The 16,187-nt window shown below is 36.0% G+C and overlaps 1 protein-coding gene across 4 annotated transcripts in view; it reads left to right on the top strand.

Moving 5' to 3' along the window:
* The window catches only part of LOC131944412 (tyrosine-protein kinase receptor Tie-1), a 68,864-nt gene extending 61,479 nt beyond the window's left edge, over nucleotides 1–7,385 (top strand). For all 4 annotated transcript variants that reach the window (XM_059305003.1, XM_059305002.1, XM_059305004.1 and 1 more), the window contains 2 exons: nucleotides 19–118; nucleotides 6,127–7,385. In XM_059305003.1, coding sequence (XP_059160986.1) covers nucleotides 19–118; nucleotides 6,127–6,204 — 178 coding nt within the window. In that variant the 3' untranslated portion in view covers nucleotides 6,205–7,385. The remainder of the gene's footprint in view (nucleotides 1–18; nucleotides 119–6,126) is intronic.
* Nucleotides 7,386–16,187: the final 8,802 nt, after the last annotated feature.

Here is a 16,187-nt window from a genome sequence, read left to right as displayed (position 1 = left end):
GACCCTCTCCTCCCCCAGGTACGCGATGATGCTACAGTGTTGGCACGAGACCCCAGAGAGGAGACCGACGATAGACGAACTTGTGGCCCGACTGGGGCGGATGTTGGAGAACAGCCAGGTAGTTCCACACGTCATCTGACTAATCTCATAGTTCCACACTTAATGTGACTAATCTAATAGTTCCACACTTTATGTGACTAATCTAATAGTTCCACACTTTATGTGACTAATCTAATAGTTCCACACTTTATGTGACTAATCTAATAGTTCCACACTGTATGTGACTAATCTAATAGTTCCACACTTTATGTGACTAATCTAATAGTTCCACACTTTATGTGACTAATCTAATAGTTCCACACTTTATGTGACTAATCTAATAGTTCCACACTTTATGTGACTAATCTAATAGTTCCACACTTTATGTGACTAATCTAATAGTTCCACACTTTATGTGACTAATCTAATAGTTCCACACTTTATGTGACTAATCTAATAGTTCCACACTTTATGTGACTAATCTAATAGTTCCACACTTTATGTGACTAATCTAATAGTTCCACACTTTATGTGACTAATCTAATAGTTCCACACTTTATGTGACTAATCTAATAGTTCCACACTTTATGTGACTAATCTAATAGTTCCACACTTTATGTGACTAATCTAATAGTTCCACACTTTATGTGACTAATCTAATAGTTCCACACTTTATGTGACAAATCTAATAGTTCCACACTTTATGTGACTAATCTAATAGTTCCACACTTATATATTACTTAAATTAATTTGTAAATTAAAATCTTGTAAAAACCTATTATACGGTTGGCCGAAGCTCTGAACTGAAAAAGCTCATATTAGGGCACTCAGTTGTTGAAGTGCCACTGTATATTAGGGCACTCAGTTGTTGAAGTGCCACCACTGTATATTAGGGCACTCAGTTGTTGAAGTGACACTGTATATTAGGGCACTCAGTTGTTGAAGTGCCACCACTGTATATTAGGGCACTCAGTTGTTGAAGTGACACTGTATATTAGGGCATTCAGTTGTTGAAGTGACACTGTATATTAGGGCACTCAGTTGTTGAAGTGCCACCACTGTATATTAGGGCACTCAGTTGTTGAAGTGCCACTGTATATTAGAGCACTCAGTTGTTGAAGTGACACTGTATATTAGGGCACTCAGTTGTTGAAGTGCCACTGTATATTAGGGCACTCAGTTGTTGAAGTGCCACTGTATGTTAGGCAGAGGCGTAGCGAGGGGGGGGGGCTGGGATGCGGACCGCACCGGGTGACACCATTTAGGGGGGTGACACCAAGGCAAAAAATAGCAAAATATATAGAGAAAAACTTGAGGGGGGGGGGTGCAAATCAAATGTTAGGGGGGAGGTGCAAATCGAAAATTTGAAAGTTTGTCCCCGGGAAGGGTGACTACGCATCTGGCGGGTGACACCATTAAGTGCCGCACCGGGTGACACCCGAACTCGCTACGCCACTGATGTTAGGGCACTCAATTGTTGAAGTTCCACTGTATGATTTTTTAAAAAATATATATTAATAAACAATTCGTTCAGTGTATAAAATAAATAAAAGGCAGTATTTTAAATATCTGTGTTTTTACTTAACCTTTTCCCTTGATCAATCCACCTTAATTGTGTAATTTATTTTTTCCCAACACCAAAACAAAGTAATAAACAGTAAAAAAAAATTCCTCCGATGTAATATTTTTTTAAAAGGAAGTAGGCCTAAATTGTGTTTTTCTAATTTATCAAAGGACGTAGTAAGTGCTAAAGGACTAAATGTAAATAATTTTCATACACAATTAGAATTTGTGTGAAGGCTGATACATTTTCTATAATTTTGTTCAATGAACATGCTGTCAATTAACACTGTAAGTTTGGAAAATGACATTTATTATTAATTTTTTATATCATCAATTTAGATGAGCACTTTAGATATATCACTCTATTATATTATATTTTCCCTCTATTTTTTGTAATCACGGGTCCGTCCGCTGTTCGCTACATACATACATACAGAATTGAACTTTATATATTACTAGCCGTCCCGGCCAGGCGCTGCTCTGGCTTCTGTGAAAAACTTTTCTGTTAAAGACCATTACCTGTGTGTTTAGTAATCATCATAAACCCGGCATTGCCCACCCAAACCACAACCAACCAAAACCAAAACAACAAAACGCAAACATAACGCTAACACAATTACAAACGAAAACAAAAACCTAACAACAAACACAACCACAAACACCAATACAAACACAAAGAAAAAACAAACAAAAAGCTAACGAAAAAAAAAACCTAACAACAAACCCAACCACAACCACAAACACCAATACGAACACAAAGAAAAAAAAAACGAAAAAGCAAACGAAAACAAACCAAATCCAAACGCAAAACCAACCACAAACACAAATACAAACACAAACCCAAAGAAAAAAAAACACAAACAAAAACGAAAAAAGAAACAACAAAAACGAACCAAATCATAACACAACCACTAACGCAAACCCAACCTAAACACAATGAAAACACAAACGCGAACATAAACGCAAAGTGTTCAGAGTCTAGCCCGGGGCAGAATCGCCTGTTTCAGTTTAATAAACGACTATAGTACCCCAACTTATTCATAGTCTTTTGCACTCACTTAAACGAACGTAAGTGCCAAACCAAACCAAATGAATAATTATAATACTCCAAGCTTATCTTTAAAATACCTACAACATTTACACTTGATCAATCCCCGCTAATTATGTAATTTTTTGTTTCCCAACACCAAAACCAAGTAATAAAAAGTAAATTATTTTCCACTAATGCAATGTTTTTTAAAGGGAAGTAATTTTGTTTTCCTAATTTATCAAAGGGAAGTAAGTGCTAATGGACTAAACATAAATAATTTTCAGACATAATTAGAATTTTTGTAAAAGATGATAATTTTTAAAAATTGTGTTTAATTCAACATGCCGACAATTATTACTATCAGTTTGAAAAATGAAAATTATTTCCCAACACTTTCAATAGTAATTTTTAAACTCATAAATGTAGACTATGAGCACGATAATAATCTAACACTTAAATCCATGGAAGTATGCCAACGACAAATTTATTACACACATACAGAATTGAGCTTTATATTTTAGACTAGCCGTCCCGGCCAGGCCCTGCTCTGGCTTCTGTGAAAAACCTTTCTGTTAAAGACCATTACCTGTGTGTTTAGTAATCATCATAAACCCGGCACTGCCCGCCCAAACCACAACCAACCAAAACCAAAACAACAAACCGCAAACATAACGCTAACACAATAACAAATACAAACGAAAACAAAAACCTAACAACAAACCCAACCACAACAACAAACACCAATACAAACACAAAGAAAAAACAAACAAAAAAGCAAACGAAAACAAAAACCTAACAACAAACCCAACCACAGCCACAAACACCAATACGAACACAAAGAAAAAAACAAACTAAAAAGCAAACGAAAACAAACCAAATCCAAACCCAACCACAAACACAAACCTAAAGAAAAAACACAAACGAAAAAGCAAACGAAAACAAACCAAATCCAAACGCAAAACCAACCACAAACACAAATACAAACACAAACCCAAAGAAAAAAATACAAACGAAAATGAAAAAAGAAAGAACAAAAACGAACCAAATCAAAACGCAACCACTAACGCAAACCCAACCTAAACACAAAGAAAACACAAACGCTTACATAAACGCAAAGTGCTCACAGTCTAGCCCGGGGCAGAATCGCCTGTTTGAGTTTAATAATCGACTATAGTACCCCAACTTATTCATAGTCTTTTGCACTCACTTAAAGGAATGTAGGTGCCAAACCAAACCAAATGAACAATTATAATACTCCAAGCTTATTCGTAAAATACCTACAACATTTACACTTGATCAATCCCCGCTAATTATGTTATTATTTTTTTCCCAACACCAAAACAAAGTAATAAAAAGTAAATTCTTTTCCACTAATGCAATGTTTTATAAAGGGAAGTAATTTTGTTTTCCTAATTTATCAAAGGGAAGTAAGTGCTAATGGACTAAACATAAATAATTTTCAGACATAATTAGACTTTTTGTAAAAGATGATAATTTTTTAAAATTGTGTTTAATGAACATGCCGACAATTATTACTATCAGTTTGAAAAATGAAAATTATTTCTCAACACTTTCAATAGTAATTTTTTAACTTATAAATCTAGACTATGAGCACGATAATAATCTAACACTTAAATCCATCCAAGTATGTCAACGACAAACTTATTACATGTTACATACAGAATTGAGCTTTATATATTAGATATTACTATTTCCGCACTATTATACGCACATTATCATCTTAGTTTAGTGTGCAATAGTTTTTTGTCATGCAACTCTATTTGTAAATAAAAATAAATTAAAGTACTGAAAAGAAATTGCATAAAAAAACATTTTTTAGTAACAAGCTTTTATTTAATATTGTAGTAAAAATGAGAAAATAAATGATTTTCTTTAAATATATTATAATACACTACTATTTAAATTACTAGGAAAAGCTTGGGTCTCATTCTATACAATAGTTTCGCTGTCTGTCTATGTATCTATCTATCTATCTATCTATCTATCTATCTATCTATCTATCTATCTATCTGTCTGTCTGTCTGTCTGTCTGTCTGTCTGTCTGTCTGTCTGTCTGTCTGTCTGTCTGTCTGTCTGTCTGTCTGTCTGTCTATCTATCTATCTATCTATCTATCTATCTATCTATCTATCTATCTATCTATCTATCTATCTATCTATCTATCTATCTATCTATCTATCTATCTATCTATCTATCTATCTATCTATCTATCTATCTATCTATCTATCTATCTATCTATCTATCTATCTATCTATCTATCTATCTATCTATCTATCTATCTATCTATCTATCTATCTATCTATCTATCTATGTATCTGACAAGAACTCTATAGAGAAAACACAAGCAAATTAAAAACATGCATAGTGAAACGGGAGCGAAACATGACGTCACATTGGAGCATAGTAGAAAATAGTATCAAGCCGGAGAGTGCACACAGTAATATGACGTCATTGATTCTCGAGTAAACATTGAATTAAAAAGCCAATTTTGTCTAATCTTAAAAGTGGTTTGTGTGAAGAGTTTCTTTTATACAATTCTTCGGGTAGGGGCGAAGCCCATCCCCCGCGTAAGAAAGTCTAAGCCGATTTCCCCCCCCCCCCCCCTCAAAAGAAATGTCGTCATCGATACTCTATAATAAAATTACAGCCTAATTCATGTGTCTAATCTAAAAAGTGGTTTACTTGCAGAGTTTCTTTCATGCATCTCTTCGGGTAAGGGAGAAGCCCATTTACCCCCCCCCCCCCCCCGCTGGTAGAACGTCTAATCCCTCCCCCTAAAAGAGTTTCTTACATGCAATTCTTTGGGTAAGCCGACACCAGTGTTTCTTTCAGACTTTTTCCTCCCCGGAGGGGGGAACTTTTTCTAATCTAAAAAGTGTTTGGCGTGCAGTTTTTTTTCATGCATCTCTTCGGGTAGGGGCGAAGCCCATTTAACCCCCCCCCCCTCCCCCCTGTGTTGTGAATGGACCTAAGTGTATGGAATGAGTTTGAGAGTATGTGTGTAGTTGAATGGAGTTAATATAGTTGTGGATGGTTTGAGAGTATGTGTGTAGCGGTATTAATAAAAGATTATGAATGCGTATTGTTCGTAACGTTCAGCATCGACCCTGTACCGAAACTCACTTCGCAATACCCTGGTAGAACGTCTAATCCATCCCCCTAAAAGAGTTTCTTACATGCAATTCTTTGGGAAGTGGCTAAGCGCGACACCAGTGTTTCTTTCAGACTCCCACCCCCCCTCCCCCCCTGAGGGGGAACTTTTTCTAATCTAAATAGTGTTTAGCGTGCAGTTTTTTTTTATGCATTTCTTCCGGTAGGGGCGAAGCCCCGCCCAGATTCTTCCTTTAGTTTGTATGATCTACAAATGCGACCAGTGTTTCTTTCAGACTTTTTCCTCCCCAGCTTATTTATACGTCTATAGATCTATCTATCTATTATCCTATATTTAAAATATTTGAATCAATCCTTTGAGCAGGTGTACATGAATTTAAGCATTCAAGAGGAATCTTTGTACACGGAGATAGACCAAGTGAACCAGGTCAAAGACAACTGAACATCAGACAGGTCACCAGACAGGTCACCAGACAGGTCACCAGACAGGTCACCAAGGCTATTCTCGTATCTTCTTATCTTGACTTTTGAAGGACAATCTCAACTGGTAGATTTGCAACAGGTGCTATGATTTGCCTTAGTTGCTAATTTCTTATTCTATAGTTGATTTCAGATTTTTGCCATTGTTAAATAAGTGTAGCAATTTCTGTTTGAACCCACTATATTTTGAAATGACTGCTAATATTGTGATCAAATGACTTATGTTAGTGCAGCTCATTTTTGCTAGAATGTGTACACCCCCCCCCCCCTCCCATCCAACCCTGTAGCAATCTCTTAGGATCTGGCCCTATGTTTGTAAAACATTTTATGATCTTGTTTAAATACTTAGTCCTCAAATACGTTGTCTCAACATAAGACTGTTATAGGATGTTCAAACAATATAGTTTAGAACATTGGTGCAGGTAGGTCATGGGAACGAGGTTTTCAATCATTTCCATATGTAAATCTGCCCCAAGTGTCTCTAAATATGCCCAAATTGTCCACGAATCTGCCCCAAGTGCGTAGATCCATAGGCTAGATATAGAGAAATAGGCTAGATCTAGAGAAATGAACTCCAGTGTTTTCCAATGAACATTTCATATTGCACTAACATGGCACAAAAAGATAATAATATAACATTTAAATAATATGTTATATATTGGAGAAAAATGTACACATACTACATAATATGCCTAGATCGATATGTATTTTTTTAAATGTGTTTGAATTTACCCTATCTGCAGAGGCGTAGCTAAGGAAGGGCGGGTGGGGCTGCTGCCCCAGGCACCGACCTGAGGGGGGGGGGGGGGGTGCGCCGAAAGGGATAGAAAAATAAATAAAAAAGCTGCGGGCCTGCATTACTAAATTATACACAGTCGAAGCTATGGAAAATAGACCATTAGTCGTTTTTACGGGCTTATTTAACTGTTTTCTACATCGAATTTAACGAAACCATTAAGGGACAAAGACTGGTAAAAAGCGCCCACGATGTTTCCTAACTGGGGGGTGTGTATGGGGGGGGGGGGAAGGAGGGAGCTTTTTTGCTAATGCCAATGTGAATAACGATACACACGAGGAGGGAGGAGGCGCAAAGTTGATAGTTAGTCCCGGGCGCCGGATCGGATCGCTACGCCTCTGTCGTCAACTCGGTAGGGGGGGGGAGGAGGGCTTCCGTTATTTTGTGACGGTGTGTGATGATGGTGGTGGTGGGGGGGGGGCTTCCGTTATTTTGTGACGGGTGTGTGATGAATGGTGGTGGTGGTGGGGGGGGGGAGGGCTTCCGTTATTTTGTGACGGTGTGTGATGAATGGTGGTGGTGGGGGGGGGGCTTCCGTTATTTTGTGACGGTGTGTGATGAATGGTGGTGGTGGTGGGGGGGGGGGAGGGCTTCCGTTATTTTGTGACGGTGTGTGATGAATGGTGGTGGTGGGGGGGGGAGGGCTTCCGTTATTTTGTGACGGTGTGTGATGAATGGTGGTGGGGGGGGGAGGGCTTCCGTTATTTTGTGACGGTGTGTGATGAATGGTGGTGGTGGGGGGGGGAGGGCTTCCGTTATTTTGTGACGGTGTGTGATGAATGGTGGTGGTGGGGGGGGGAGGGCTTCCGTTATTTTGTGACGGTGTGTGATGAATGGTGGTGGTGGGGGGGGGGGGGGCGGGTTCAGATGGTCTGACGTCACACTTTTTCATTATAAAATGTTAGAAAAGGAGTTTTAGCCGTTATTTTGCGGTTTAGAAAACAGTTTTAAATTAATTGTAATATGAATTGATCAAAATACACTGTGTTGACAGACTTTGGAATAATATCGATGTTTTAAGAAAAATCACTGCAATTTTGAGGGGGGGGGGGGGGGGGGGCTTTAGGCTGAGGTGTGACTTCATTTTAGGTGGGGGGTCTGGCTTTTTGTGACGATGTGTGACGGAGGGGGGAGGTAAAAATCGTAAAAAAAAGCGTGATGTCATTTATGGATGACCGCTAAAAAGCCAAAAATACACATCACTAAGTAAATCTGAATTGATATTTTTGTTTTGTTTTTTATCGTGCATTAAATACATTTTCATTTTTAAAATATTTTTTTTTAAACCTCATATACATATAAAATTTGTTTAATTCATTTATCAATGAAAAAAAAAAGATATTTAAATTCAATTTGAAATAAACAATTTTAGCAGAACAAAACAAAATTTATATTTGAATGTAGATCTTTTAGAATCGAGAAGTCTAGATCAAGATAAAAGTATAGAGAATATTGTCTGCTACTAGAGATAGCTTTCAACTAAATAATTTTAATAAGGAAAACGTTTAGTTAACAGTAAACTAATGACAATGTTGACTTTTATTAAATAGCTTATAAAGGAATACTAGACTACATGTCATCCTTTGGATAATTAGATTATAGACCCACGTAGAATCATAGTAATGAAGATCTACTTATAGTTCTAGATTTAGAACTCTAGGATTAGTTAACCAGAACTATGCCTAATCTCAGTTGATAAAATTAAAAATAGCCACCGATCAAGCACTGAGCATTCTATAATTATAGAGATGACTTTTAATTTGCCTTCTAGATCTAGCAGAGTTTCTTCCAGACATCTCTTGCGGGGGGGGGGGGGGGGGGGGTGCGGCCCCCCCTTTTCCCGCGGAAAAAAAGTCTGGAAGAAACACTGAGATCTAGTTGGCTACTTAAAATAGACTTACTCGTGTTTACAATTTAGAACTAAAACTTGACAGATTAAATATGGACTCGTAGCATATGGTGTAGAAAATACAGCTGTAGCTTAACCTGAACTAAAACTAGACATATTAAATATGGACTCGTAGCATATGGTGTAGAAAATATAGCTGTAGCTTAACCTGAACATTAAATTGAACGTGTTGAAGTCTAGCTCGCAATTAGCACCGCACTTGTTATTGTCCCACGTCCCCCCCCCCCCTCCAATTAATTGTCCCAAGCCTTTCCACTTCCCACACAATTTGTCAACTGGCTGTGTTACTGAGTCAGGCCATAAACTGATTGTTTCATCTCCTCCTCTAGTATTAGACATTGATACAACATTTGTGTATGGAACACAACACTTGTGTATGGATGGTTTTAAAGCTATCAGGTTTATGGCTTCACAATCTCATTACATTTTTCATTGAGCAATGTTGTATGATATTAAAATACATTGAATACTTTCTTAAATTATTGTATGAAATTATACCAATTCTTTTTTTTGCAGTCATTTTATATTTAAAACAATTCATTTTGTAATCATTGTACATCAATAATTATTTTTGCTATTATTGTACTATATAAAAATAATTCATTTTGTAATAAATGTAAAGTCCAGTTATTAAATTATGTGAATAAAATAAATAAAAGATTGCCTTTTATCAATCCATGCTAATTATAATTTTCTAAAAATAATTTCCTCTTAAACATCCGCATAATTTACATTCACATTTTGCTTATTATATTATTGCAACACTAATTCCTTCTAGGAGGTCCGTAGATTTGCATTCACATTTTTTTATGGTGAGTAAATTACCTCCCTTGTCAAAATTAGAAAATATAGTTATATTAATTTGATTGTTCTACCCTACTGTTATTATGTTATTGAAATGTATCTACTTTTTCTAAGAATATAAACGAAAATGATATTTGACATTGATCCACTTTTTACTTTCTCGTATATACGAAGTATAGAGAAAGTATTGTAATCGTGCACAAAAATCAATTGAAATTTTAACAATTTCACCGTATTACACATCAGTCCTTCATCACATCCGAAGTATAGAGGACTTATTTTAATCGGGCAAAAATTATCAATCCAGATTTATCAAAATTAAGAGGTTTTATGCGTAATCCAGTCTGAAAAACTGGGCTTTGCAATTCTGTCCGTATGTCTGTGTGTCTGTCTGTCCGTGTGTAAACACGATAACTTGAGTACCGTTACAACTAGGTTGATGAAATTTCATATATAAGTATTTTATCAAAATCGTAGATCCGTATCAACTTTTGAGCGATTTTCGATAACCGGAAGTGGTACTTTTTCTACTTTGAATTTTTTAAAAGCCTATAACTTGAGTACTATTTCAGATAGATAAATGAAATTTCACATGTAAGTAAAGGATCTAATTTTCTACCTGGTGTTAAATTTTGAGTAATTTTCATTGACCAGAAGTAGTAATTTACGCTACTTCCGATTTCTCAAAAAACTAATGTAAATTTTTAAAGTACTAATAATATTGCGCACTATTATGCACTTTTTTATTTGGCGTTCAATTGGTGTGCAATTCTTTTGTCTATGAAATTTTATTCTATTTTTAAAACTTTAAGTATTTAAAATGGATTAAAAATCATGTCTATAGCCCGAGTTCCCATCCCCTGTTGTTTTATATAAGAATATTCGAGAAAGTTTAGGGGAGATCACTCCCGGTTTATTTAGCAATGTGCGTGTATTTAATATCTTCTTTACGTTATGCAAAAGAGTAAAAACAGTGGCAATTATAAAATAGCTTTATGTCGTTATATAAACAAACCCTACTCTAATATCCTAATATATAAAAGTCCCCGTGCGCACCTCTCTCTCTCTCTCTCTCTCTCTCTGTCTGTCTGTCTGTCCGCAAAATATATTCGCCGGACATCACATCAGAAACTGCAGCGATATATGGAGAACTTTATACGGACTTTTGTTGAAAATAATATGTTAGATGTTTTAAATGTATAACCACAATTTTATTTAAAGAAGAAAAATAAAAAATAAAGGCGTATTCGAATGTAGAAAAACAATTTTATTTATGCAACCGGAAAAGTGTTTAAACTTGGGACAAGAACGCATTTAACAATGACGTCGCTTATTGTTTACACTAAAAAAAGAGCACGAAACTGATGACGTCATCTTCCGAGTTTAGAATAAAAAGAAATGAACTATTTCATTCAAATATGATTTAGAGCTATGTACGCTATGAAATGTATACAATACGATTTTCTCGGCCTAAACTTAAATTATTTCCTAAACTTAAACAAATTATTTCATCTATCTGGATTCTAGATCTAGAGATTCTAGATCATCTAGATGTAGAGATTTTAGATCTAGATATTCTAGATCATCTAGATCTAAAGATTCTATATCATCTAGATCTAGAGATTCTAGATCATCTAGATCTAGAGATTCTAGATCTAGATGATCTAGATCTACGGAAAAACTAGACTTACACAGATGTAGACCCTACCTAGATCTAGAATCTATTCAAATAATAAATTTCTATACTAAAGTATTTCAGGCCTTAATTACTTTATTGAAATCTTTGTTTATCTATGCAATTTGCTAATCTATAATACATAAAGCTAAGTTGTCGGGTGCCCGATAGGGCACTTCCCGGCGCCGCAGGCGCTTCAAATTTGGCAGGATCTTGCCTTGGGGCGACAGAACACGGGGGCCGGTTGGCCGAAAAGTCTATGATGAGGGGGTCAAAACTGACCTCGACTGACCGGCGCCTTATATGGGCGAATTAATTAAGCATTCAAATTCTCAATGTTTTCGAAAGCCTAAGCGAAGCTGGGCAGCATGCCTAGTTTATAATAAGACACTGTAATTCGCTGTCTGTGTATGTATCTGTGTATATATCTATCTGACAAGAACGCTCTAGAGAAAATACAAGCAAAATAAAAACACGCACAGTAAGACGGAGACGAAATATGACGTCACATTTAGCATATAGTAGTAAATAGTATCAAGCCGGAGAGGGCACACAGTAAAATGACGTCATTGATTCTCGAGTAAACATTGAATAAAAAGCCAATGTTGTCTAATCTTAGGAGTGGTTTGCGTGAAGAGTTTCTTTCATACAATTCTCCGGGTAGGGTCGAAGCCCTTACCCCGGTAGAACATCTAAGCCGCCCCCCCCCCCCCCCCCAACTCAAAAGATATACGTCATCGATACTCTATAATAAAAAGACTGACATTACGGCATAATTAATGTGTATAAACATTTAGAGTTTCTTTCATATAATTCTTCGGGTAGTGGCTAAGCGCGACACCAGTGTTTCTTTCAGACTTTTTCCTCCGAGGAGAGGGGAACTTTAAATTTTCTAATCTAAAAAGTGTTACGCGTGCACAGTTTCTACCGTTAGTTTGTATGATCTACAAATGCGACCAGTGTTTCTTTCAGACCTTTTTCATCCCCGGAGAGCGAGTACTTGAACATTTTCGGGGGCAGCCAGGGGTGGAATTTTCTGGGAGTGGGCGGAAAATTGAAAATGTATATAATTATATTTCGTTGAATGGGACGGTAGACGTGCTTTGGGGTGTGGGGGGAGGGGAGGGGGGGGGCAGGGCGGAGCCCCCTATCCCCAAGTAGAGTCGCCTGAAAGAAACTCTAAATGCGACTTTTGTCATGATTGAGATTAGGTGCATGGCTTAGGGGTGTGGCTACGGCTGTATTTAGTATCAATGCGCGGTAACTAAGTGTAGATCAAGCTTAAATCCGATTAAAATGACGATTCTTGATAAAAATACGTTTTCAAAGTAATTTGTCGTTTCTGATTCAATTTGAGGTTAAGGTGGTGGCTTTGGTTTTGGTTTAGAAAAATAGACAGCACTATCAACCTAGAGCCCGTTGTATCCTTCCTCAACGGGCCATTTTTCTCCTTTATAATAAGACACTGTGATGCACTGAAAAGCATTGCATGGTGCGATGTTTACTTTTATGGTTCCAAAATCTATAGCGATGACGGACTGACAAACTACCTAGCCGCTTATATTATAGATATTATATATACATATATATATATATATATATATATATATATATATATATATATATATATACATATATATATATATATATATATATATACACATACTAGCTTATACCCGTGTAACCATAATAGAAATAGCACAACGCTCTAATGGACGTCCGCCCAGATATAGCATTTAGCCCTACATTACTATTTTGATTACTATATAGCGTAAAGCAGGAAATAAGTCAGCCCAATAGTTAGCAGCTGTTGTATTTACAAGCAATAGAATCTTTGACTGGAGCAGGCCCCAAAAACACCACTTTCATTCATTTTAATTTTTTTTAATATAATATAAAGCCAATTATTTGAATGCATTTCAATTACCCTTAAGAAAATATTTCAAACCTCAGCTCACTTTCTATTTATTGAAAAATCTATTTTTGTATTCCTTTTGCCTACATGTCAATCTCAACAAAAATAATTTATGCTTTAACCATTGGAGTTGATTCTAAGCATTTTGATTCTTGTGGTCGAATAAAAGTTTTTTAAAGTCCAGCAACAGCTGAGATCACACAAAGAAAACTCAGAGGATCTAAGGCGAATCACACACAAGAATCACAATAACACACAAGAATCACACATATCACACATACAAAAAAATCACACATTTCACATGTACAAGAAATCACATAAATCAGAAGTACAAGAATCACACATATTATATACGAGAAAAATGGCCCGTTGAGGAAGGATACAACGGGCGCTAGGTTGATAGTGTTGTCTCTTTTCTTTAAACAAAACAAAAAAAAAAAAAACGCAAACACCTTTACCTCAAATTGAACTAGAAACGAAAAATGACACTAAAAACGGATTTTTAATCAAGAATCGAGATTTTAATTTGATCTACACGTAGTTATCGCGCATTTATACAAAATATAGTCATAGGTATATCCCTAAACCATGCACCTAATCTCATTCATGACAAAAGTAGCATTTAGAGTTTCTTTCAGGCAACTCTACTTGGGATTAGGGGGCTCCGCCCCCCCCCCCCCCACACCCAAAACATGTCTACCGTCCTATTCAACGAAATATAATTACATACTTTTTCCAGTGTCCGCTCCCTCCGAGAAAATTCCACCCCCACCCCGAAAATTTCAAGTACCACCACCACTCTCCGGGGAGGAAAAAGTCTGAAAGAAACAATGGTATCGCGCTTAGCCAATACCCGAAGAATTGCATGAAAGAAACTCTACATGCAAAACGCTTATAAGATTAGTTCTTACGCGGAGGTGGGGCTTCGCCCCTACCCGAAAATTGCATGAAAGAAACTGCACACAAGCCACTTTTAAGATTAAACAAAATTGGCTTTTTAATTCAATGTTTACTCGAGAATCAATGACGTCATACTATTCTACGCACTTTCCCGGCTTGAGACAATATTCTACTATAAGCTTTTATGTGACGTCATGTTTCGTTTTCGTTTTACTATGCATGTTTTTAATTTGCTTGTGTTTTCTCTATAGCGTTCTTGTCAGATACATACATACATAAACAGATAGACTGACAGCGAAACTATTAGTATTAATGCAAGAATCACATATATCATACAAACAAAAATCACACATATGATATTATAAGAATCACTATCATACATAATTACAAACAAGAATCACACATATCACATGTAAAAATATCATGTATATCATGTACACGAAATTATGTAAAATAAACCCAGCACACAAATCAAACATAGCAAACCAGACCAAAATAAACCAGGAGTTATCTTCCTTAAACTTTTCGAATATTCTTATATGAAACAACAGGGGATGGCAAAGCGGGATATAAACATGATTTTTTAATTCCATTTTTAATTGCTTAAACTTTCAAAAATAGAATAGAATCTCGTAGAAAAAAAGAACTGCAAACCAAGTGGACGCCAAAAAAAAAAAAATGCGTCTAATAGTGCGGTTAATTATTAGTACTTTATAAATTCACATGAGTTTTTTGAGAAATCGGAAATAGCGTAAATTACTACTTCCTGTCAACGGAAATTACTCGAAATTTCATAGAAGGCAGAGAATTAGATCTTTTACTTACATGCGAAATTACATTTATCTACCTGAAATAGTACTCAAGTTATAGGCTGAAAAGTTAATACGGATCGACAAATTTGAAAGATACTAGATCTTGGGCCTTTTCGCGTAAATCAAGTTTATAAATAGCACAAAAACGTCAATGACGTCGCTAGTCTAGATAGCTAAGTTGTTAGTGAAATAGGCTTCCATGCGGGTGGCACGGGTTCTGGACACATCATGTCAATGTTAATTTTTTTTTCAATTTACGTCTTTTTGAATGTGGGGTCTGGTTATTTTGTGATTAATAGTGACAGAGGTGATGTCATTTATGGATGACCCCCCAAAACCCACAGTTATCTCATTAGATAATGGATAGTCTAGTATACATCTAAAACTCAAGTTTGCTTACATGTTTGAATATTTTTTTTTTTAATTTTTTTTTTATTTGTCCGTTTGGTTACAGGAGATAATCTGACAATACGTAATTAGGTAGAGAACAATTTTCTTTTTTAAACAAACTTTTCGTCAAAAAATAATTAATTTATTGTTAGATTAACCATATTAATTATAAAAGTTCAGAACAATGACTTTACTTATAGTGACATCACATGATTTATTTACTTTTTATAACAATAATGGCGGCTTCCATCGAAGATTCTGGTGCCCATTCAAAAGTTTAACGTGTTATAAAGCTAAGTTTCTGTCGGCTATAGCTTTAACGCTACGTCCGTTTGCTATTTTTATTAGGTTCCAACACTATTTACCATTTTTAACAATTCTTTTTATTTTAGCATACAATAAATTTCTCTAGATCTAGAATCTACAAATCAGCTGTTGAAGGAATGAAAAGTTATAGATCTAGAATAAAAGTAGAATAGATCAGTAGTTACGTACCTGAATCTATAAGCCTAGATAGCTAAGATGTTAGTGTATTAAGTTCCCATGCGGGTGGCATGGGGTTGAGACTCATCATGTCAATGTTAATTATTTTTTTTAGATGTGAATGATAAATTTACCTATCGGCACTTGGCGGGTTACATGTCATTTATGGACGACCCCCGAAACCCAGTTATACAAAGGGTGACGGGTAGTCTAGTATATTATAAGGGACTGGTGTCTGATATATTTAATAAACTATATAAA

Source organism: Physella acuta, unplaced genomic scaffold, assembly GCF_028476545.2.
Source record: "Physella acuta isolate Inbredline_101_S28 unplaced genomic scaffold, ASM2847654v3 ptg000491l, whole genome shotgun sequence".
Classification (NCBI taxonomy): domain Eukaryota; kingdom Metazoa; phylum Mollusca; class Gastropoda; family Physidae; genus Physella; species Physella acuta.
Note: the sequence above shows the minus strand (reverse complement) of the source record. Positions and strands in the feature narration are given on the sequence as shown.